The sequence below is a fragment of the Molothrus ater genome, chromosome 22, assembly GCF_012460135.2.
Source record: "Molothrus ater isolate BHLD 08-10-18 breed brown headed cowbird chromosome 22, BPBGC_Mater_1.1, whole genome shotgun sequence".
NCBI classification, from domain to species: Eukaryota; Metazoa; Chordata; class Aves; order Passeriformes; family Icteridae; genus Molothrus; species Molothrus ater.
The window spans coordinates 6,503,042-6,524,001 of record NC_050499.2 but is presented as its reverse complement, the minus strand read 5'-3'; the positions used below and the strand labels follow the sequence as shown (position 1 = coordinate 6,524,001).

Sequence of the window (20,960 nt, the reverse complement as noted above, 5' to 3'; positions counted from 1 at the left end):
TTTTATTTTATTTTATTTTATTTTATTTTATTTTATTTTATTTTTACTTTATTTTACTTTCTTTTCTTTTCTTTTCTTTTCTTTTCTTTTCTTTTCTTTTCTTTTCTTTTCTTTTCTTTTCTTTTCTTTTCTTTTCTTTTCTTTTCTTTTCTTTTCTTTTCTTTTCTTTTCTTTTCTTTTCTCTTTTTGAGCCTCTTCAGGAGGTCTCTGGGTCTGGAAAGGTTTCCCCCATTCCCCAGTGAACAGTGCAGAGCTCCCAGGAGCTGAGGTTGCCTTCCCCTCTTGAGTCTCTCCAGGCTTATTTTTAGGCAGTTTACAATTAATTCTTTTGGAAAAAAAAACCCTCAAAATAATTAGAAGTGCTATTGTGGCTTCTAAGAACTGTTGATAGAAAAAAAAAGAAATCAGCCCTTTTAAAGGCTGATATTCTGGGACAAATCCCCCAGGGAAAGGGAAAAATGTGGCTGTGGCCTGCCAGGGTTCCAGGCAACGTGTTCAAAATAAACCAGAAATGGAGGCTTGTGCTTCCACTTTGCTCCTCTTACCCAGCCTCCAGCTGTGGGTCGGGGGTGACACTGGCATGAGCTGCTTCTGAACCCTTCTTTTCCTGCTGCTGCCCTGGGTTTATCTTGATTAAATTGTGCAGGTCGGGATGGAATTATGGGGGCTTCTTGGAGCTCAGGGAGCAGAGTGAATTTTCCTGAGCCTTCCCCCAAAATTCCTGATGTTCTAACGGCTGGAATGAAATGAGTGTTTGCTTTTCAAGCCCAGCTTGCCCTGTGGAATATGAAATGCACCACTTGTTGTCATTATTGTCAATATTTAGGATAAATTTGGTCAAAGAACTGAGAAACAGCTGATCTTCATGAAGCTCTGACCTCTCTCCAAAAATGTGATTATTTCCAATAAACATCAAAGAAAGGTGAAGTATTTAGGGGCCAAGAGTGTCTTTGGAGCCAGGGTTAAGGGTTAAGCTGGGAAGGGGAAGGGCCTCTCTCCAAAAATGTGATTATTTCCAAGAAACATTAAGGAAAGGTGAAGTGTTTGGGGGCCAGGATTTCTCTGGAGGTTGAGGGTTAAGCTGGGAAGAGCTGAGGGCACGCGGTCCCAAAGGAGGTCAAGGTTTTGTTTGTTTTGAACTTGGCCCAGTTGGGATCCGTGTCTGTTGGCCAAGGGTGATTTGGGGCTGGAAATGGGGAATTGTGGTGGGGGCAATGAGGGGCTGAGCTCTGGGACCCCTTTTTTGTGGGGTTCGGAGCAGGACATGCCCCTCTCAGGGGCTGCTTTGTGACTCGGGCTTTGGGCAATTCCTGCTGGATTTTCAGGGTTTTCTGTGTGGTCTTGTGGTGTTTTTTGTGGTGGTTTTATGGTGGTTTTGTGGTGTTTTTATGGTGGTTTTGTGGTGGTTTTGTGGTGGGTTTTGTGGTGTTTTTTGTAGTGTTTTTGGGGTGTTTTTGTGGTGCTTTTTGTGGTGTTTTTGTGGTGGTTTTGTGGTGCTTTTTGTGGTGCTTTTGTGGTGTTTTTATGGTGGTTTTGTGGTGGTTTTGTGGTGGTTTTGTGGTGGTTTTGTGCTGTTTTTTGTGGTGTTTTTGTGGTGTTTTTATGGTGTTTTTGGGGTGGTTTTGTGGTGCTTTTTGTGGTGTTTTTTGTGGTGTTTTTATGGTGTTTTTGTGGTGTTTTTTGGGGTGTTTTTTGTGGTGTTTTTGAGGTGCTTTTTGTGGTGTTTTTGTGGTGTTTTTTGTGGTGTTTCTATGGTGTTTTTGTGGTGTTTCTATGGTGGTTTTGGGGTGGTTTTGTGGTGGTTTTGTGCTGTTTTTTGTGGTGTTTTTTGTGGTGTTTTTATGGTGTTTTTGTGGTGTTTTTTGAGGTGCTTTTTGTGGTGTTTTTTGTGGTGTTTCTATGGTGTTTTTGTGGTGTTTCTATGGTGTTTTTGTGGTGTTTCTGTGGTGTTTTTTTTTGACCTTGCTGCATGCAGAGCTGGTGGATCCCTTGGCAGGGGAAATCGAGCACCGCTTTTCCTTTTCCAGCAGCACCTGTGAGAGTTCTGTGACCCCAAGGGGAAGGGGAAGGGTTAAAACCCCTCGGAACCTGAATCACCCGAACCTTGGGATGGCCCAGACAGATGCGTTGCCATGGCAACGGCTCCAAGGAAAAGCTGCGGGGATGGGGAACCGCAGCCCTGCCCTGGCCCTGGCCCAGCCCCTGCTGGCAGCCCCTGATTAGTGGCAATCATTAATTATCCCCCACCAGCCCCTCCGGTGACGCCAGCAGGGCTAACGAGGCTGGGCTGTTAATTTGCTGCTTTAACGATGATGTTCTCCCGATTTGGCTGGCAGGGAAGGGGGGGGGTGGTTAAAGTCACTTTTTCTGTGGGTTTGTGCTTCTATTTCACCCCATCCAGGGCTGGGAGTCCGGGGGAAAGGGAATTCCTGAGCTCTGGATTCAGCCTAAATAGCTCTGCTCCGAGAGCAGCACGCCCGGTTTGATGGGGGAGCTGGGAACGGGTGCCTGGGGGATGCTGGGCTCTCATTTTCCAGCTCCAGGAGTTTTCTGAGGGGAGAACTGTGCCTTTATAGGTGTTCAGAGTTCCTCACCTGCCTTTTCTGGGCGCTGTTGGACACCATCCTGGGTGTTCTGCTTTGCTGAAGGACAGAACTCAGCTCCTGCAGGCTCCTTTGCCATGAAAAAGGAGATTTTTGGTGAAGAAGCTCCTGATTCTCCACACCAGGAGCTTCTCCAAGTGACCAAGATGTGAATTGTTGATTTACAGAACAGCCTGCTCTGGAATAGGGGAAGGAACAGGAAAATGATGTTTTTGCTCCCTTCTGAGAGGTTTTGCTCTATGCAATGTGTGTGACAGCACCAGAGAAGCTGAAGGAATTTCTTTTCGTAGCAATATTCATTCTGTACTATTTTGCTGGGGCTGGTGGTCCTGGAGAACACTGCCTGGCTCTGCTGAGGAGTTTTCCATGGAAGCAGCCCCCTGTGCCCAGGGGAGGCAGGCCCAGGTGATTCAGCCCTGCTTTATTTCCCCTCCTGCCTCAGCTCTGCTCCCAGCCCTGCTCTCCACAGGGAATTCTGAGCTCCCAGAATGGGCCTGGGCTTGGCAGGGCCCTCTCAGCCCCGTGCATGTCCATTTGGGGGTATTTTGGGAACAAACCTTCCATTAGCTCCCCGGGTGTGAGAGGTTCTGCTGCTGCTCTGCAAGGCAGCCCCGCACAGATCCTCATCAAATCCCCCTCGCCTTTATTTGCTGAGAAGTCACCCCAGCAGGGGCTGTTCCATAAAACCACATTTTGGCATTTCCCCGGCAGGAAATCACCACCTTTAGGGAGCTTTTTGAGCAGAGAGGTCTCTCCTGAAAGCCCCACATTGAAACTCAGCAAACACTGAGTGACAGCTCTGGGGAAAATGGAGCTTTCCTGGGAGGGAGGCTGGATTGGAAACCCTGGGAAAACGGGCAGAGAGAACTCCTAAAATGAGATGAAGGAGGATGAAACCTGCTGCAGCCTTGTGCCCACATTCCTGAGCGTGCTGCCGTGGGGGTGTGTGCTCCTTTTGGGATTTCCTGTGCTCAGGGCGTCCCTGCTGGTGTCCCCATGGTCGCCCTGGGCTCAGTGTGGGCTTTGGATGCTCCTTTTGGAGCTGTCAGGCTCCAGTTTCTCAGCCTTTACCCCCCACTCACCGTTTATTTTGCCCCCAGGGTTAACTCTTGTCCTTTGTAAGATTTGTGGGGTTTCTACCAGCAGGCACAGGTTTTCTGTGGTTATTCAATTATCAGCAATGGATGGAATTCTCTGCTGCTGGAGCTGCAGGTGTGATTTTTCATCAGGGGCCGTTTCTATTGAATTAGAGGATGCTCCTTCCTTGGTTTCAGTTTCCACTCAATCTTGTGGTTTTACACTCAAATTAACCTCAAATTTCTTGGTTTGCCTGCGTGTCTGGGCTTTTCCACAATTCACTTTTTGTTCTGCTAATTTTTAACCACTGAGAATCAGGATAACCTGTCCAAAACCAGATGAATATCAGGTTTAGCCCACACAGAGTCCATTCCTTTAGCCTTGCAAACCCCAGCCAGTGGCACTGAGTTATTCTCTGCACCTCGAGGTGCAAGCAGCAGAATCCTCAAAGCACTGGGGGCAGAAACATTTCCCTTATTTCTCCACTCATTTCCCAGTTTTTATCCCTTTGAGGGTTTGCCTCAAATTCCCAGCTGATGCTCTATGGGAGTCGCCCAATTAAAAGTTTCTTCTCGTCACATTTCAAATGAGCTCTCTGCCATCTGACCTCCCCTCCAGTGCAATATTCCCATCAGAAAATCACCTGAATCAGCAAAAACCTCTGCTGGCTGAGCTTGCAGCTCTTTCCCCTCAGTGACCTGCTTGGCCACCTTCCCATCAGGGGCAGGGTTGCAGAATTTATGCCTCATTTTCCACTCCTGCTCTTCGTCCAGCAGTGGAGGGAGAAAGGGAGGGGAGGAGAATTAATTCCTGCTGTAATCTTATAGTCAGTCTGAGATATTCCTCAATTTCAGGACTGTCCAAACCAGCTCAGCAGCAGAGCTGGGTGCACTGAATCCAGACACAATTTTAAGGCTCTTTTTGGATTTTCCAAGCCTGTGTGCACTGAGCTTGTGTGCACTGAATTCAGACACAATTTCAAGGCTTTCCTTGGATTTTCCAACCAGCTCAGCAGCAGAGCTGCGTGTACTGAATTCAGGCACAATCTTAAGGATTTTCCAAACCAATTCAGCAGCAGGGCCATGTACACTGAATTCAGACACAATTTTAAGGCTCTTTTGGATTTCCCAAGCCTGCTCAGCAGCAGAGCTGTGTGCACTGAGACAGTTTTAAGGCTTTCCTTGGATTTTCCCGACCAGCTAAGCTGCAGAGCTGTGTACATTGAATAATAGAAGCAGCCTTAAAATTGTGCCTGAATTCAGTGAATTCAGGTACAATTTCAAGGCTCTTTTTGGATTTTCCAAACCAGCTCAGCAGCAGAGCTGTGTGCACTGAGTTCAGTCCCAGGGTCACAGGATTGTCACTAGTGATGTTAAAACAAGAGCTGCTGAGGATCTTTCCACTGGTTTTTTTAATCTCGTTTTAATTAATTCTGAACGAGCCTTCTGTTAACGAAAGTGCAAAGTGCAGTGCCAACCCTGTGGCACCAAGTTTTCCAGTCTTTCCAAATTAATATCTGGCAAAAGTCAGTGGTACCAACAACCCCAAGTGTGTCAGAACCATGGGGAGCAAACCTCATCTAGAAAATCCAGTGTTTGCAGCAGACATCAATTGTTTTGGTGCCTCAGAGAGAAAATAACTTGACCCTAATGAAGACAAGAGTGGCAGGCGCTGCTTTAGCTCACTAGAAATTTAAAAAATGAAATGCACATATTCTTTATTTTGTATTAATACACTGTAACTGCTTTACAGAGTCCAGCAGATCAGTTGCATGTAAATACTACAGATGAACTTGCCAAACTGGAGCTCACAAAACTAGTGCATTTATCCCAAAGCAGAGACTAAACCCTCTAAATCCTTAAAAAAATACATTAAAGAACATACCACACACACACATATTGCACTTTTCTCCGTATGAAATTTGTACCCCAGATACATCACACCAAAGTCTCTTCAAAGGAGGCTGTAGTACAAGATAATAAAGCTAATAATTACTCTAACAGTAGTGTACACAGTTCTCTAATGTTAGAACAGAAGAGATTGGAACAAAAAAGCCACTTCAAAGGAGTGGGAAGTGGTGCCCAATGGATCCTCTCTGTATGAGAAGGCTTCAGAAGCCTTTTAGTCCTAATTGGCTTAAAGGAAATTACATGAAATGTTAAATATGCTTTTGGCTGAGGGGAAGGAGTCAGTCTAAACTACATTAAAAAATACTGCAGCTTCCCCCTGCCCAGCCCTGCAAAGCTCCAAGGAGCTCACGCTGGTTGGCACATCCTGATAAATGAATTGCAGAGCTCCAGAACGGAATTATTTTTATCTTCTGAGCCCTGAAACGTGCGGGCTCCCGGAGCTGGATGGGGAAGGAAGTGGTTATTGTTCTGGCAGCCCCCCAGCCTTCCCTGCCCAGCTCTGAGCACAGGTTCCCCGCTGCACCAGGTGTGGGTTGTGCTCTGGGGTGGGGCAGGGGCAGGGCAGGGCCAGGGCTCTGTGTGCTCCTCGCTCCTGCTCTGTCCTGCTGCAGATTTTGTCAGGCTCCTTCCCTCCAGGTGTGGCTGGGCCTGGGTGTCCCAGGGTGTCAGGCAGGTTTCCTTCTGAAGGGAAACCACACGACAAAACCCTTTTCTCTTTAGAGCAGCTTTCTGGCCATCTTTACCTCGTGATCCCTGCTCCTCCAGCTCTCCTTTGCTGCTGCCTTGAGGATCCCTGTGCTAGCAGAGGCAGAAGCTGAGCACTTTTGGCTCGGGCCAGTGTCAGAGAAGGTTCCAGAGCTGTCTCTGCCTGCCCACACAGGGCCCAGGTGCCTTCTGTCACCCGTTAAACCCTCTTCCCTTCACACAGGGTGCCCAAACCCCTCCTATTCCATGTTTTAATGTGGTCTTATTGCTGTAAATGCTGACTTTCACCTCCCTCTGCCCTGGGGATTTGCAGTATCAAAGACCAAACCTTCCAGCAAACTCTGGTGTGATCAGCACAGTTCCTCTCTCTCTCTCTCTTTGTGCTTTGATGGAGCTGCAATTGTGCTTAATGTTTGCTCAGGAAAGGGCTGGCCTGGCCCCTGGCCTGGCCCACGACACCTCAGGGTCAGAGCCAAACCTCAGACTGGAGATCTCAGCTTCCTGCAGCTCCCTGAGCCTCCCCCCTCCTGGGACTTGGGTTTCATGAGTGGAAAGTTGTGGAGAGACAGCTCCGGGTGGAGCTGGAGCATCCCTTGAAATGGTTGACACATCAAGAGTTGGATGCTGAAATATTGCTGTGATACTTTCAGTGTCCTATATACACGAGCCATTCAAGCACTGAGGAAGTTAAACATGCCCCACATGGTGGGACCTGTGCTCTGAAGGGACTTTGGCCACAGCAGGGATATAAATGGGGTATTGTCTACTTTCTTCAGAAAAAAAGCATATAGGCTGATAAAGAACTGAAAAAGGCACAGCACTATCACTTCACAGGGGTGTTTTTTTTACTTTTTATAAGCTCATTGTTTGTTTTTTTTTATCCTTAAAGTTCTAAAACCCTAAATAATTGTCCAAATATACAAAGCTCAAGAAACCACCAGCAACACATACTGCAAATTCAAAACACAGTTTTGTTTGCTTGTTTGTTATTAAAATGCAACCCAGGGACAGGCGGATCCTTTCCAGCCAGCAGAATTCCTCCTGAAAAAGGGGGTGATTTTAAAAGCCACCCAGGTGGATTTTAATTTTTTTTTTTTTTAATTCCATTTCCTGCAGCTCTTGCTCTCTCTCTCATGGCTCTCTTACCTTCTGTCTCTGTTGGCTCATCCTTGATCCTCCAGAATTCCAATCCCCACCCAGAGGTCTCTCCACACGATCCCAGGTTCCTTGTGACAAAGTCCAGGTCCAGATTCCTTCAGCAGACAGTGAAGAGCTCCTTGGCAGCTTTGGGAAATCCTGTTTGGGTGCCAGCAGGAGGAACTGGAGGCTGCCTGAGATGCTCAGGGCTGGCCACAGAGGAATTCCAGAGCAGGAGCTCAACCCAAGTGCAACTTCCCTTGGATTCCACCTCGTGCTCCTGTTCTCCAGAGGATTTCAGCTGCCATCAGCACAGACCCAAATCTACCCTGAATTTCAGTGAAAACTATTGCTTTTATTGCCAAGAAGTACGAGAAGTGTGCACTCACTCTCCTCTCTCTGAGTGGATGGTGGATGAATGCTGACAAACTCCCCGAATGTTTTCAGAAGGGGCTTTTTCCTTCCTCTGAAATTCTCCTGTTTCGCCTCCTTCCACGCAGACTTTGTGGGATGAAGCTGCTGTTGAACTCCCTGTTCTCCAGCCCCTGCCACTGGGGCCAAACACCTCCTGCTTTTTTATTTTCCTTGCAGCCAGGTGGATTTTCAGTTCCCCTGTCAATGTGAGGGTCGAAAAACTTCGATGGGGCGGGGGGGGGTAGGAACAGGGTGGGGAAAAAAAAAAAGAAAACCAAAAACCAACCAAAAAATTCACATGCTTCTCCTTGTGTCCTTCCAGCGTGCCCTGGGTGCTAATTGACCAGGACATAGCCACCGTGCTGGGGATCCACAGCCTCCATCATCTCACAATCAAAGAGTCCGGGCAGCTCCGGCAGGGGCAGGGAGTCGTAGCTGGGCTGAGCCTCTGCAGAGCTGCTCTGGCTCTCAGGCAGTGCCCCGGGGCTCTGGGGGGCAGAGGGGACAGCAGGCAGCTCACAAGTCTGGTAGGGGAACGGGAGGGGCTGCGCCGGCTGGCCCTGCCCCGGGCTGGGCTCCAGCTGCACCTTGGGGAACTGCCTGAGGAAGGGCTCGAAGCGCAGCTGGCCCGAGGAGGGCTCCAGCACGGGGCTCAGGGGCTGCTGCAGGCTGAACTGGGCTGGCTGCTGCTGCTGCTGGGGCTGCTGCTGGGGCTGCTGCTGCTGCTGGGGCTGCAGCTCCTCCGGGCAGGGCAGGGGCAGAGGGCTGGCCCGGGGGTACGAGCTCTCCGCTATCTGCATCTGGTTAAAGTAGGCCTGCAGCTGGGACTGCTTCTGCAGGAACAGCCTCTTCTGGTGCAGCCTGCAGGCAGGACAGAAAAAATGGTTATTTTGGCCATTTGGGCCACTCACACAGCTCCAATCCCCGGGCAATCCTGCTCAATGACTGCTGCAGCACAGCAAAGTTACCACCTTGCAGTGTTATCAAACTGTCCTCTGATAACTCTATCCACATCTCCTCTGATAACTCTATCAATTTTTTAAGCTAACCCCATGCATGGTTTAATTCAGTTTGTTCAGAATGAGATGCATTTTTTGTGTTTGTATTTTAAAGCCTCCTGTTCACTGCTCTGGGGAATCTGGGAGCTGAAGATCGGGCAGAGAAATTGGTAAACACATGGAAGGCCTTGTTCTTGCTTTTAAAAGAAGTTTTGCAGTGAAACTTTCCTTTCTTAGATCATTTCTAAATGGACAAGGAGAGTTCCAGTTCTTTTATTACTCTTGAGCGTAATTTTTGTGCCTAACTTGGGGGATTCTCACCTGTGCTCCTGGAGCTGCTGTTCCAGACTCCGGGGCAGTTCCTTGCAGTAGAGCTGGCAGGTGTTGGGAGCTTTGGAGAGCAGAGTGGGCTTCTGCAGGGAAAGCAGAGCTGCTTTAAATGCCTTTTGATTTAATCAATGAGTCCAGAAAGCACAAGAAACATTTTCTACCCTTGTAACTGCCCAGCTGTCCACAGAGCCACTCTCTAAACCCATAATGCTGCCCATTGGCTTCTGACCCTTAGGCAATATTTTTGCAGGAGAGATTATGCCATAAAAATCCATGGAAAGCTTCTTCCCAAGTGGAAGAAGCTGGGAAACTGGGGAAAAAACAGTTTTTTTATGAACTAAAGGTATATGAAAATGGGTTTGAAATAAAGGGGGTGTGGAAGAGGAAGGCCCAGGGGGTTAAGAAGTGGCTCCTCAGGTGCTGATGCAGAACCTTTTTGGGATGTTACAGCAATAATCTGTATTCAGCAGCAGCTATTAAACACTGCCAGGCTGGGCAGGAAAACAGCAAGAATGGACTTTTGGCATAATGAGGGTCACAAAACCACAGTGCAATTCCCAGGTCAGCTGTTCTCTGAGAGCTCTCCCTGAGGCCAGGAGAGGGCAGGGTGGGGCAGTGTTACCTTGATTTTTTAACATTTTTTTTTAAGCTTTTTGATGTTTACATTCTTGCAACAGACTCACACACTTTCTGTAAATAACTGATTGTTTTGCATTCTTTTATGGAGGAGGAGAAATTTGATGCACTGTTGGTTTGTGCAGTGTCATTGGAGAGGTGGCACTGTCACCCTCCAACCCACTGTCACTTCTGGAAATCTATAAATGCTGGAGCCAGAAAATAAACTGCCCTTTTCCACCTTAAAAAAACAGCGTGTGGGCATCGTGTTATTTCATGTCCTACAGTGACAGGGAGGGGCAGGGTGGGATTCAGAGGGTGGGGCAGAGCAGGGTGGGATGGGCAGGGCAGGGTGGGGCAGGGTGGGATTGGCAGGGCGGGGCAGGGCAGGGCAGAGGAGCGTGGGGCAGTGTGGGATTCACAGGGGACAGCAGGGCAGGGTGGGGCTGGGCAGAGCATTGTGGGTTTCACAGAGTGGGGCAGAGCAGAGTGGGGCAGGGCAGGGTGGGATTCACAGAGCAGGGAGGGCAGAGCAGTATGGCATTCACAGGCAGGGCAGTGTGGCATTCATTCCCAGGCAGGGCAGTGTGGCATTCATTCCCAGGCAGGGCAGTGTGGCATTCCCAGGCAGGGCAGTGTGGCATTCCCAGGCAGGGCAGTGTGGCATTCATTCCCAGGCAGGGCAGTGTGGCATTCACAGGGCAGGCAGGGCAGTGTGGCATTCCCAGGGCAGGCAGGGCAGTGTGGCATTCATTCCCAGGCAGGGCAGTGTGGCATTCATTCCCAGGCAGGGCAGTGTGGTGTTCATTCCCAGGCAGGGCAGGGGTACCTGCAGCCGGTGTTTCAGGTACTGAGTCTCCAGGCTCTGCCTTCGGGCCAGCAGCGGGGGCTGTGCACCACTGGGGAAAGCAGCTGGAGCCTCCTGCTGCTGCTGCTGCTGCTGCTGCTGCTGCTGCTGCTGCTGGGAGCCTTCCTCCTGCAGGGGGAAGAGGAGCAAGCTGAGAAAAGGCTCCCTTAAGCCTTGCTTTGAGGGTTTTCCCTGCCAGAGGTTCTGTTGTGCTCCTGTTCCACTGCAAATGGGTCGCTGGGAGTTCTTTAACCCTCACTCTGCACGTCGATCTGTGGGTAACTGCAATCTGCTTCTTGCAGTTGTGCCTCCAGCAAGAAAAGGTGTCATTGGCCTTTGCTAAATCTCAAACACCCCTCAGACTGAAAGCAGTGACTGTTGGATTTGGGAAGCTGGCAGAGCCCCTCACTGACACCACAGGGGTGGGCGAAGGCTGCGAATTCTGCAGTCTGGGGAAGGCAGAAAGGAGAACAGCACATTTAATCTGTGCATCAGCTCTTCCCAGATCTCCACACCACCTCATCCTCTGCTGATCTGTCCCAACAGCACTGAGACGGAGCTCGAGTTCTGCTTTAATTACCTGTGCAGGGCTGTTAATGAGGTCCTGCAGCTGGGTGGCAGCTGATGTCAGGGAAGGCTCTTCCTCTGATCCCATCTGCTCATACAGCAGCTGCACTTTGTTCAGCTCCAGGATTCCTTTGGTTCGTGCCAGGTTCTGGAGGTGCTGCCTAAATGCTACAATTCCTGGAGAGGAGAGAGAGGAATGAAGAGAAGAGAAGAGAAAAGAAAAGAAAAAAGAAAAGAAAAGAAAAGAGCAAAACCCCCTTGTCAGAATAATCTGATTTTCTGGTTAGCACAGGAGATAAACTGAGTGATAACTGAGCCACGGCTGAGCACAGAGGGCATTTCCTGCAGTGCCTGGCTGTCACTGCCATTAAAGCAGGCTATTGAAAGAGCAGGGTGGTGTGGAACAGAGGAGTTACCTTGTGTGAGGGAGGTGTCGGAGGCGCGGCGGCCCTCGCGGAAGCTGACGGGGGAGCGGTTGTGAGCCTCTCGTTTCTGGCAGCTCAGGGCCTGCATGGCTGGGTTGGCAGGCCTGAGCCCCAGGAAAGGGGAGGTCACCCCTGGGGGCTGCTGGCTGCTCAGCACCATCTCCTTCAGGGAAGGGGTCTCGCCCAGGAATTTGAGGTCCCTCTGCACGGAGCCCATGTCGTACTCCGAGTCGATGCTGCCCAGCGAGGAGTTCTCATCCAAGGAATAGACTTTCCCTGGGGCAATAAAAACCCAAAAACCAGGATGAAAGTGAGAATCAGCACCACTGACTCCAGCTACTCCTGCCAACAGTGGCTATCTTAGAGTGAACATCCAAAGAAATCAATTTGGACAAAGGATTTGTCACGTGAAAATTGCAGTACAATAATGGGGATTTGCTGCTGGGTTTTTGCAGTACCTTGCAGCAGCCAGACACTCTGCAGATGTTCACTGGAAAGGGTTTAGGGGCTTTTTTAATCCTGACAAAACTGTAGCCTGAAAGGCTTGGTCACCTCGCTGGTGCTGGAGTCCAGAGGGTTTTATTTCCCCACTGTTCTCTGCCAGCTCATCTTTAGGGGATGAATAATACTTTGATTTGATGATTTGGGGACATTCAGTTGAGAAAGCAGCCAATCTTGCCACATTTCCCAGCAGCTTTTGGGGTTTTGCATGAGTTTAATCACCTGTAAATTTGCTGCTCTGATTTTATACCATCTCTAAAGCAGATTTTGGGGTATTTTGTGGTGATTTTTTTCCCCTTTGTCTTTTCTAGTCAATACAAACTGTCTTGTACTCATCCCTCATAAACCCTGATCAGCCTGAGTGCTGAGGCAGAGAACGAGCTTTGAGCTGAGCTGTACCTGTGCCTGGCACCATCACCAGCTGGTTGGTGACCTCAGCCAGGGTGTGCCTCCTCTTGCCCCCTCGAGCTGCCTGCAGGGCAGCGAAGGCCTGGGCCGGGTCCTCCTCTGCCTCTCCTTCTGCCTCGATCCCTTCATCAATGGAGGTTTCCATCATGCTGGAGGGCAGGGACTGGCATCCTTTCCTCATCACCACGGGGGGCACGGGGTCCAGCAGGCAGCCGTTCACCTGGGGGCACAGGGACAGCTCTGCTTGTGCCCAGCTCTGCTTGTACCCAGCTCTGTTTGTGCCCAGCTCTGCTTGTACCCACCTTTGTGCCCAGCTCTGTTTGTACCCAGCTCTGGTTTGTGCCCAGCTTTGTGCCCAGCTCTGGTTTGTGCCCAGCTCTGTTTGTACCCACCTTTGTGCCCAGCTCTGGTTTGTGCCCAGCTCTGGTTTGTGCCCAGCTTTGGTTTGGGCCCAGCTCTGCTTGTACCCAGCTCTGTTTGTGCCCACCTTTGGGCACAGCTCTGTTTGTACCCAGCTCTGTTTGTACCCAACTTTGTGCCCAGCTTTGGTTTGTTCCCAACTCTGTTTGTGCCCACTTTTCTTTGTGTCCACCTTTGTTTGTGCCCAGCTTTGTTTGTGCCCACCTTTCTTTGTGCCCAGCTCTGTTTGTGCCCATCTTTGTGCCCACCTTTCTTTGTGCCCAGCTTTGTTTGTGCCTATCTTTGTGCCCACCTTTCTTTGTGCCCACCTTTCTTTGTGCCCAGCTCTGTTTCTGCCCAGTTTTGTGCCCAACTCTGTGCTCACCTTTGTTTTGTGCTCACCTTTGTGCCCACCTTTCTTTGTGCCCAGCTTTGTTTCCTGCCCAAAGAATCACCCCCACATGCAGGAACTCCCTGGCCTGAAGGCACTTGGGATCTTTAACTCTGCTGAGGTAAGTAAAGCTTGTCATGTACAGTTCTTCATTTCCTATTTGTAATTCCCTTAACACTCAGTTCCCTAAAACTAAATACTCTTATTCCCACAGTTCTGTGCTCTCCAGGACTGGGGTTTTTTTTGTTTTTTTTTTTTTTTTTTTTCTTTTTTTTTAGTTATTAAAAACTTTGCCAGCTCAGTCACAAGCATAAAATATTTCTGGAATGTGCAATACTGCTGTTCCCCCCTTCCTATACCTCCTGTGCTCATTTATCACACTCAGATAAACACCAGGAAAAAAAAACCCCAGCCTTGCATTTCATCCTTGCAGGGCTGTGCTCAGGAATAACTCCATAAATGCACCTTTTTCCAGCACAACTCCACTTGATTAATGTTGTTCCCCTGCAAACACAGGTTGCCTGGAAAAGCTGTGGAATCTCCCTCCTTGGATTTACCCAGCCTGATAAAGCCCTGAGCAGCCTCCCACAGCTTTGAATCAGACCTTTAAAGGCACCTCCCCAACCTAAACTGCTCCTGGGGTTTTAATTCTGGTTTTATTCTCCAAGCCAGTTTGCCATGTACCTTAACTAATTATTTGCCATATGAAATTATATGGGTTTTAAGGAAAAATATTATTCTATATATTTAATTATTTTTATTTATTACTTATTTTTAATATACTCAATTACTTCATTATTTATATATTTAAAATATGTCATTAACATTCTATTTATTTATATTAGTATTATATATAAATATATATTATTTATATATATAATATAATATAATATAATATAATATAATATAATATAATATAATATAATATTTATTTATTTATAAATATTTCCATGTCCTGCAGCTTTTGATACCTCTGTCCTATAATTACTGTCCTGCTGTACAATCAGGATCACACTGGGTAAAATATGGATGGAAAAACCACGACCCTTTACCACAAAACCTGGCACTGCTGCGGCTGATTTTATGTAAAGCCATTTTTTGGGAGCCATTCCTGAATTTTCCTCCAAGTTCTTTGGTATTTTGCAAAGGAGGAGTGTTTGGAAAAGAGCTTTCACTGCATGGACAGCAACTCTTAATAAATGGTCTTGAGGCAGAACTGTATGGTAGGAAAATACCAAGAAACAGCAATAAATAATTTAAACAGCAGGAAAATGATGATTCCTGCACGGGAGAACTCTGGCTCTGCTGAGTTTTGACTGAGTGGATTTTACCTCTAAATTTCATTTTTTTTGAACACCTTCCTTCCCATTTGGAACTTCCCCACTCAAATGCCTGGCACTGATCTGGCAGAAAGGAGGAGCAGAACCCATCCCACGTTGGTTCCCTGCAGATTTTCCAGGGATCAGAGCCTGGAAATCTTTAGTGCTCATGTCCTACAAAAATTAAGAATATTCCCAAGTGACCTCAGCCCTGACACCTCACTGCTGTCACCAGTTGCTGACCTACCCTGGCCAAACTGCAGCTATAAAGCAAAATAAAGCTGGAAATGTTAATTTTGAAGCGCCTTTGAACTGGTTTGTGCTTTCCAGCTGCCACAGACCACACAAGGAGCCCGAGCTGAGAACCAGGGCCACACTCCTGGTGCTGGGAACAAACCAGGGAGCAATAAACCCTTCAAACTGGCAGGCAGGAAATCAAACCCCAGCTGGCACCAGGCAGGAGAAATGTGCTGAAATTCAAGTTATAACGTGGTGCAACATGAGAGAAAACAACAGGGGTTTTATGAGAGTCACATACTTCATAAATGTAATTATTTTAAGCTATTTCCCCTCTCTAACTGCTGACTCCAGATCAGGCTGGAGCTCCTTTTGGACACTTCAGCTGCATCCAGGACTCCTTTGTGTGAGAAGAAGGAGTCTTCAGAGCTCTTGAAAATACATTTTAGAAGGACAAGGGAAGGAAATCCACTTTTTTTGGGTTTTTTTCCCCTTTCCAAAAGCAGTGTGGTGAGAATGGAATGAGAGCAAAGAACAGGAGGCAGAAGAATGATGAAAAAAGACACAGCTCTGGGGAGTCACAGGGAAGGAGAATTTGGAATACCTACAGCTCTTGATGCTTAAATACTTAAATTTCAGGAAGCACTGCTGTGCTTTTAAAAGAAAACAATATTTTTTAGCTGGAATGATTTCTGGAAAAAAAAAAAAACAACCCAAAAACAAATAACAGGGTGATTTCAAGCTGTACCTTTGGTGTCTCAACCCTTTCCTCCTCCATAAAAGCTGCCTCTCCCTGGCAGCTGGAGGGAGGGAAGGAAAAGGTTTCTGCTCCTGAGGCTGAGGGGAGCCCTGGAGACTGCAGCAGCCTTGGGTTTGGGGAATGCAGGTTCACCGAGGGCACCACGGCCTGGGCCTGGAAAACAGAACTGAAAAACTCAAAACTGGAACAGCTCGAGGTGGGGAGCAACGCCCAAAGTCAGGGATGGAACAATGTGCAGCCCAGGGCCAAAGCAGAAGTGCAAGATTTATTTCTTGGTTCAGGATGAAGAACATTCTTAGCCTTTAAACTTGGGGGGAAAAAAAACAACATTACCACCCCCAAAACAGCCAGGCCAACCCCAAATGGAATTAAGCTCAGTACTTATTGAAGCTGACTTATTCCCAGCAGCACAGACAGAGTTTGGGGCTTCCTGGTGCTCTAAAATTCCTTTTTTATATTGAGTACAAACCCCCCTGACTGCTACCAGGAGGCTCAGGAATGGTTTCAATGACTTTTTTTGGGAAATTTCCTAAGAATCAGGAGAACAGGGATATTTTCCCTGGTTTTGAGCCTTTAATTCCTGGAGTGCAGTATCCACACCACTGGCCAAGAGGAAACAATCACCCTCAGCCAGGAGCTGTGGTGCCACCATGTGTGAAAACAAATTATCCTTGGGACAACTGGCAGGCTGTAACTGAAGAATAAAGGGGGAATGTGGCTCTAAAATGCAGGAATTCAGTACAAGAGGTGTTTTATTCCTCCTTGTTCATCCTGCTTTTAATACATCTCAAAACTGATCATTAATACGTCTTAAAATTGATAATTTTCTCTGCAATACTGTGACTTTCTATCACAAGAACCAAGTTTAAACCTGGGTTCAATCTTTGTCACGCTGTTCCTGGACCTGTGTTTTCATAACTGAAGCTGAGCTTCAGCTCAGCAGAACCCAAATATCCCGAAGGGAATCTCTCAGGTCAGCCCTCCCAAGGCATCACTGGGAGACGAGCAATGAGATCCTCGCTAAAACCAAACCCAACATTTGCATTTTAGGCTTCAGGATGAAACCCCACCAAGCAGAGAGGGATTGCAGGTGGGAAGGGAGGGATTTTGGAGGGGAATGAGGCAGAGGAGCCCAGGGGTGAGGAGGGAGCTGACCTTGGCCATGGTCTGCTCGGTGATGGTGCTGGACCAGCATTTTCAGCATTTTAAGGCTCAGGATGAAACCCCACCAAGCAGGGAGGGATTGCAGGTGGGAAGGGAGGGATTTAGGAAGGGAACGAGGCAGGTGAGCCCAGGGTTGAGGAGGGAGCTGATCTTGGCCACCGTCTGCTCAGTGATGGTACCAGACCGGCATTTTCAGCATTTTAAGGCTCAGGATGAAACCCCACCAAGCAGGGAGGGATTGCAGGTGGGAAGGGAGGGATTTTGGTAGGGAATGAGGCAGAGGAGCCCAGGGGTGAGGAGAGAGCTGACGTTGGCCATGGTCTGCTTGGTGATGGCGCTGGGCCGGCATTTAAAGCAATTTAAGCTTCAGGATGAAACTACACCAAGCAGCAATATTTGAAACGCAGTATTTGCATTTTAGGCTTCAGGACGAAACACCACCAAGCAGTGAGGGATTCTAGATGGGGATTCTAGATGGGAAGGGAGGGATTTTGGAGAGGAATGAGGCAGAGGAGCCCCGGGGTGAGGAGGGAGCTGACCTTGGCCATGGTCTGCTTGGTGATGGTGCTGGGCTGGCATTTTAAACATTTTAAGGCTCAGGATGAAACCCCACCGAGCAGAGAGGGATTGTAGGGTGGGAAGGGAGGGATTTTGGTAGGGAATGAGGCAGAGGAGCCCTGGGGTGAGGAGAGAGAGGCAGGTGAGCCCAGGGTTGAGGAGGGAGCTGACGTTGGCCATGGTCTGCTCAGTGATGGCACCAGACCGGCATTTTCAGCATTTTAAGGCTCAGGATGAAACCACACCAAGCAGGGAGGGATTGCAGGTGGGAAGGGAGGGATTTAGGAAGGGAAGGAGGCAGAGCAGCCCCGGGGTGAGGAGGGAGCTGACCTTGGCCACGGTCTGCTCGGCGATGGTGCTGGGCCGGCGCTGGCGCGCGTCCACGCGCTGCTCCACGGGGAAGCTGCTCCTGTGCGACTTCAGCCTCTCCACCAGCAGGTAATAGATGGCAGCAAAGTGGTTGTAGCTCTTGTTCTGCAGGGACTGCAAAAACAAAATTAAAAAATAAAATAATAAAGCACAGCGCAGGAATGTGCCCCCTGTTGATGAAGCGGCCAAATCATTCTCTGTCTGCTTAAAAAGGTGAAAAAGCCCAGGAGTTTCTTTCCCAAGGACACCGCATGGGACCTTTGGGGCTTCACCTCACACCTGGGGCTGAGGACAGAGGCCAAGAGGTCCAAACTGTACCCAATTGTACCCAATTTGGTACAAAGGTACCTCACAGGAGTTTTGGGGCTTCACCTCACACCTGGGGCCGAGGACAGGTGTGTTGTACCCCCATTTGAGGTGTTTTACCCCCATTTCAGTGTGTTTCACCCCCATTTCAGTGTTTCACACAAATTTCAGCATGTTTCACCCCCATTTCAGTGTGTTTCACCCCCATTTCAGTGTGTTGTACCCCCATTTCAGTGTTTCACACAAATTTCAGCATGTTTCACCCCCATTTCAGTGTGTTTCACCCCCATTTCAGTGTGTTTCACCCCCATTTCAGTGTGTTGTACCCCCATTTCAGTGTGTTTCACCCCCATTTCAGTGTGTTGTACCCCCATTTCAGTGTGTTTCACCCCCATTTCAGTGTGTTGTACCCCCATTTCAGTGTGTTTCACCCCCATTTCAGTGTTTCACCCCCATTTCAGTGTGTTTCACCCCCATATGAGGTTTTACCCACATCTGAGGTGTTTCACCCCCATTTCAGTGTGCTTTACCCCCATTTGAGGTGTTTCATCCCCATTTCAGTGTTTTTTACTCCCATCTGAGTTTTACCCCCATTTCAGTGTGCTTTACCCCAATTTGAGATGTTTCACCCCCATTTGAGGTGTTTTACCCCCATTTCAGTGTGTTTCACCCCCATTTCAGTGTGTTGTACCCCCATTTCACCATGTTCTACCCCCATTTCAGTGTGTTTTACCCCCATTTCAGTGTGTTGTACCCCCATTTCAGTGTGTTGTACCCCCATTTCAGTGTGTTTTACCCCCATTTCAGTGTGTTCTAGCCCCATCTGAGTTTTACCTCCACAGTTTTCTGCTGGTCTATGCCCAGGCTGTGCATCAGCCTCAGCACCTGCTCGTTGTACTCCCCCAGGGAGGGCTGGTTCTCCTCTCCTGCTGGGTACAGGATTGGCCTCTGGGCAGGAACCTCCACCAGCATCCACTTGTGCTCCTTGATCTGAGCGATGCTCAAACGTTTGGAAGGGTCCAGGACCAACATTCTCCTGATCAGGTGCTCACACTCTGTCGGAAAGGGGGAAAAAAAAAAAAAAAAAAAAAAAGCAGAATTTTAAACTTAGTGACCTACCAGCCCAGAGATGCATCACTGCTGCTAAAAACCTCTCAAAACAAGATTAAAAATCACATTAAAGTGGAGAAAAGCCCAAATTCTTCATGGCCAGCAGTGCCATTCCCCCTGCCCACCTTGTGGTTACCCCAGCATTTATTCAAAGCACACCAAAATGAGTAAAACCATCCCACTGTTACCTTCTGACATGAAATAAGGGATCCTGAACCTCCCCTCCAGCACTCTCTGCCTCAGGATGGGCAGGGTGGGTCCATCAAAGGGCAGGGCTCCACACACCAGCACATACAGCACCACCCCCATGCTCTGTGGGGAAAAAAAGGGAATTTTCAGCTCAGTTCCAAGCTCCCAGCAGTGTCTCTGAGGGTGCAAGCCAATTATTTCTGCAGAAATAATTATTTTCTGCTGAAAAAGGGAATTTAGATGCAAAGGAGGGAGCTGCACACGGGTGACTGAGAAGTGAACCCCAACTTCAGCTGAGAATTTGGGATATTTTTATCATTTTATTATTTATTATATTATTATATATTCATTATAATATTATTTATTAATATGCTATTCATTAATATAGTATTTATTATATTTTTATTTATGTTATCTACTACTAATTATTTATTATTTATTTTTTATTTTATTTTATTTTATTTTATTTTATTTTATTTTATTTTATTTTATTTTATTTTATTTTATTATTAATCTCAGCCTTGCCCAAACAAAAGCCACCCTCACACAGCAGCCCCTCAAAGTGAAAAACTGTAACATTTTCCATTTCATGCCTGTGGGGAGGAGTTTCTATGAACAGTGAGTTTAGGGGATTGTTCAATGTGAGCAAAAGGGGAAATTCTGGGCAAGAGCTCTGCTGCAATTGTTTATTCCTGGAAGGATGCAATGAATTGGCAGTGCCAGTGGGAATGTTCTTGCCAAAAAAGTCCCAGTGAGAGAACCACAGCAGCCTGGCACAGCACTGGGTCTCTCAAGGGGGAAAAAGCAGGTGTTGACCTCAAAACTTTGTAAAAATGCTGAGATTTTACAATTAAATATAGATTTTTTTAAAAAGAAAACCCTGTCAAAAACCGAACTGGGGATTGCTGCAAGCTAAGCACCTTCACAGAATCCTTAACTCAGAAGTGAAGGCGATTTTATTTTAAATACCAAAACCTTCTCAGGTTAAAAAAATCAAATACTCCAGATCTGCAGCTTAAGCACAATCAAATATTCCAGATCTGCAGTTTCAGAAAAATCGAATACTCCAGATCTTGAGGTTAAGAAAAATTGAATATTCCAAATCTGCAGTTTCAGAAAAATCAAATATTCCAGATCTGCAGGTTAAAAAAATCAAATATTCCACATCTGCAGGTTAAGAAAAATTGAATATTCCAAATCTGCAGTTTCAGAAAAATCAAATACTCCAGACCTGCAGCTTCAGAAAAATCAAATATTCCAGATCTGCAGGTAAGAAAAATCAAATATTCCAAATCTCCAGCTTCAGAACAATCAAATATCGGTTCCAGCTTCCCAGAAGTGGACTGGAATGCAGTTAAAATTCAGGATGAAGGTACCCAGATGTCCAGCTGGGGTCCCTCGTACTGCTGCCCTTCAAAGACCTCTGGGGCTGCGTAGGGGGGGCTCCCACACCACGTGGTCAGAGGCTCCCCGCTCTTGTAGAAATTCCCAAAGCCGAAATCTGTGGGAAAAAAAAAGAAGGGAAAAGTCACTCCAAGCTTCCACTGCAGCACAAAGAATAATTCCAGGCACGCCCCTCTGTGATTTCATCCCAAATCCTTCTGTGGGGACAATCCCAGTC

General features: G+C 47.7%; 1 protein-coding gene across 1 annotated transcript in view; it reads right to left on the bottom strand.

The window, feature by feature from the left end:
* Positions 1–5,371: 5,371 nt before the first annotated feature.
* SIK2 (salt inducible kinase 2) overlaps positions 5,372–20,960 on the bottom strand; it is a 34,493-nt gene continuing 18,904 nt past the window's right edge. The window contains exons 5-15 of the mRNA XM_036397416.2: positions 20,716–20,840; positions 19,339–19,462; positions 18,875–19,095; positions 17,696–17,848; positions 15,632–15,796; positions 12,529–12,757; positions 11,620–11,904; positions 11,217–11,380; positions 10,619–10,765; positions 9,166–9,257; positions 5,372–8,707 (exon numbers count right to left, since the gene is read on the bottom strand). Coding sequence (XP_036253309.1) covers positions 8,182–8,707; positions 9,166–9,257; positions 10,619–10,765; positions 11,217–11,380; positions 11,620–11,904; positions 12,529–12,757; positions 15,632–15,796; positions 17,696–17,848; positions 18,875–19,095; positions 19,339–19,462; positions 20,716–20,840 — 2,231 coding nt within the window. The 3' untranslated portion in view covers positions 5,372–8,181. The remainder of the gene's footprint in view (positions 8,708–9,165; positions 9,258–10,618; positions 10,766–11,216; positions 11,381–11,619; positions 11,905–12,528; positions 12,758–15,631; positions 15,797–17,695; positions 17,849–18,874; positions 19,096–19,338; positions 19,463–20,715; positions 20,841–20,960) is intronic.